The sequence below is a fragment of the Mustela nigripes genome, chromosome 16, assembly GCF_022355385.1.
Source record: "Mustela nigripes isolate SB6536 chromosome 16, MUSNIG.SB6536, whole genome shotgun sequence".
Taxonomy (NCBI): Eukaryota; Metazoa; Chordata; class Mammalia; order Carnivora; family Mustelidae; genus Mustela; species Mustela nigripes.
In genome coordinates, this window is record NC_081572.1 from 46,058,918 (window position 1) to 46,060,463 (window position 1,546).

Consider the following 1,546-nt stretch of genomic DNA (forward strand, 5'->3'; position numbering starts at 1 on the left):
GTGTCAGACAAGTTGAAGGATTTGATTTTGCAAACTTTTAGTATTAGTGTTAGTGACCTTATTTATTGCCAAGGTTTCCATTGTTTGGTGGACATTGGATTATGCATACATTTCTTTTCTTCATCACAGGTATATGAGCTTATTCTGAGTTGGTGTAATGTACTCAACTCTCCTGTATCCCCCAGAGGGTAATGTTTTGCCCATGGTGAAGGAAATTCCCAGTTTGTACTTGAATGCCCTTTCCAAACTTACCTCATGTCAACCTCTGAAAGGCTTTCCCTAAGAGAAGCCTTCCCAGAGCCCCAAGCATGTCCTTGTTCCTCAGGCTGTAGATGAAAGGGTTCATCATGGGGGTCACCACAGCATACATCACTGTGGCTACTGAGTCCTTCATGGAGTAGGTTTTGAGGGGCTGCAGATATACCATACAAAGTGTCCCATAGAAGAGGGAGACCACAGCCAAATGGGAAGCACAGGTGGAGAAGGCTTTGTACTTGCTAGAGGCTGAGGGTATTCGGAGGATGGCTTTGACAATCCAGACATAGGACATGATCATGAATCCTAGTGGGGCAAGGAAGATGAAAGATCCTGTAGCAATCAGCACTGTGTGATTGACTTGAGTGTTAGAACATGCCAGCCTCAGCAGGACATACATCTCACAGAAGATGTAGTGTATCTTCTGGGAACCGCAGAATGTCACCCTGGTCATGAGGAGGGTGTGGGTGAGGCCATAAAAAATAGAAAGTGCCCAACACAAGGTGAGGAGCAAAATGCAGAGCCCAGGGCTCATGACCGTGGTGTAGTGGAGGGGGCGGCAGATGGCCACATAGCGGTCATATGCCATTGTGGCCAGGATGAGGTTGTCCAAGGCCACCAAGGAGACTAGGAAGTAGAGCTGTGTCAGACACCCTGCATAGGAGATGGCTTTGTTCTGAGACTGGAGGCTCACCAGCATCTTGGGGATTGTATTGGTGACGAAGAAGAGGTCAGTGAAGGAGAGGTTGGCCAGGAAGAAGTACATGGGTGTGTGCAGGCGGGGATCAAAGCTGATGGCCAGGATGATGAGCACATTTCCCACCACTGTGACCAGATACATGGACAGGAACATCCAGAACAGGACCTGCTGCTGCTCAGGAATGTCTGAGATCCCCAGGAGCAGAAACTCAGAGACTCCACTGTGATTGCTTCCATCCATTTCCTCAACTGTCTGAAACATCAGCACCAACATATGTTTATTAAATGCCCTCAATTGAATAAGGACATCCAAATAAGCAAAATCAACTGTTTTCTTAGCATTAAAATTATCTTGGGCTAAATTTTATAATTTTTTTTGGATATAAGACAACGTAATAACATATAAAGGCATAACATGGAAAATTTTTATGCAACTCAGTCATTCCAGCAACTTCTAATCTAGTACACTCAATATGGAATAATGTCCATGTCTTATTTAAAATCATACCATCTTACAATTTTCTTGAAATGCTTAAAGACTCATATCGTATATTATGATTTTGTATAGATTTAAGTGATATTTAAAACAAAG

At 43.7% G+C, this 1,546-nt stretch overlaps 1 protein-coding gene across 1 annotated transcript; it reads right to left on the reverse strand.

The window, feature by feature from the left end:
- Nucleotides 1–253: 253 nt before the first annotated feature.
- LOC132003632 (olfactory receptor 1D2-like) lies at nucleotides 254–1,243 on the reverse strand. The gene has a single exon (XM_059379238.1). The coding sequence runs from the start codon at nucleotides 1,226–1,228 to the stop codon at nucleotides 254–256; it is 975 nt and encodes a 324-aa protein (XP_059235221.1). The 5' UTR covers nucleotides 1,229–1,243.
- Between the last annotated feature and the right edge of the window lie 303 nt (nucleotides 1,244–1,546).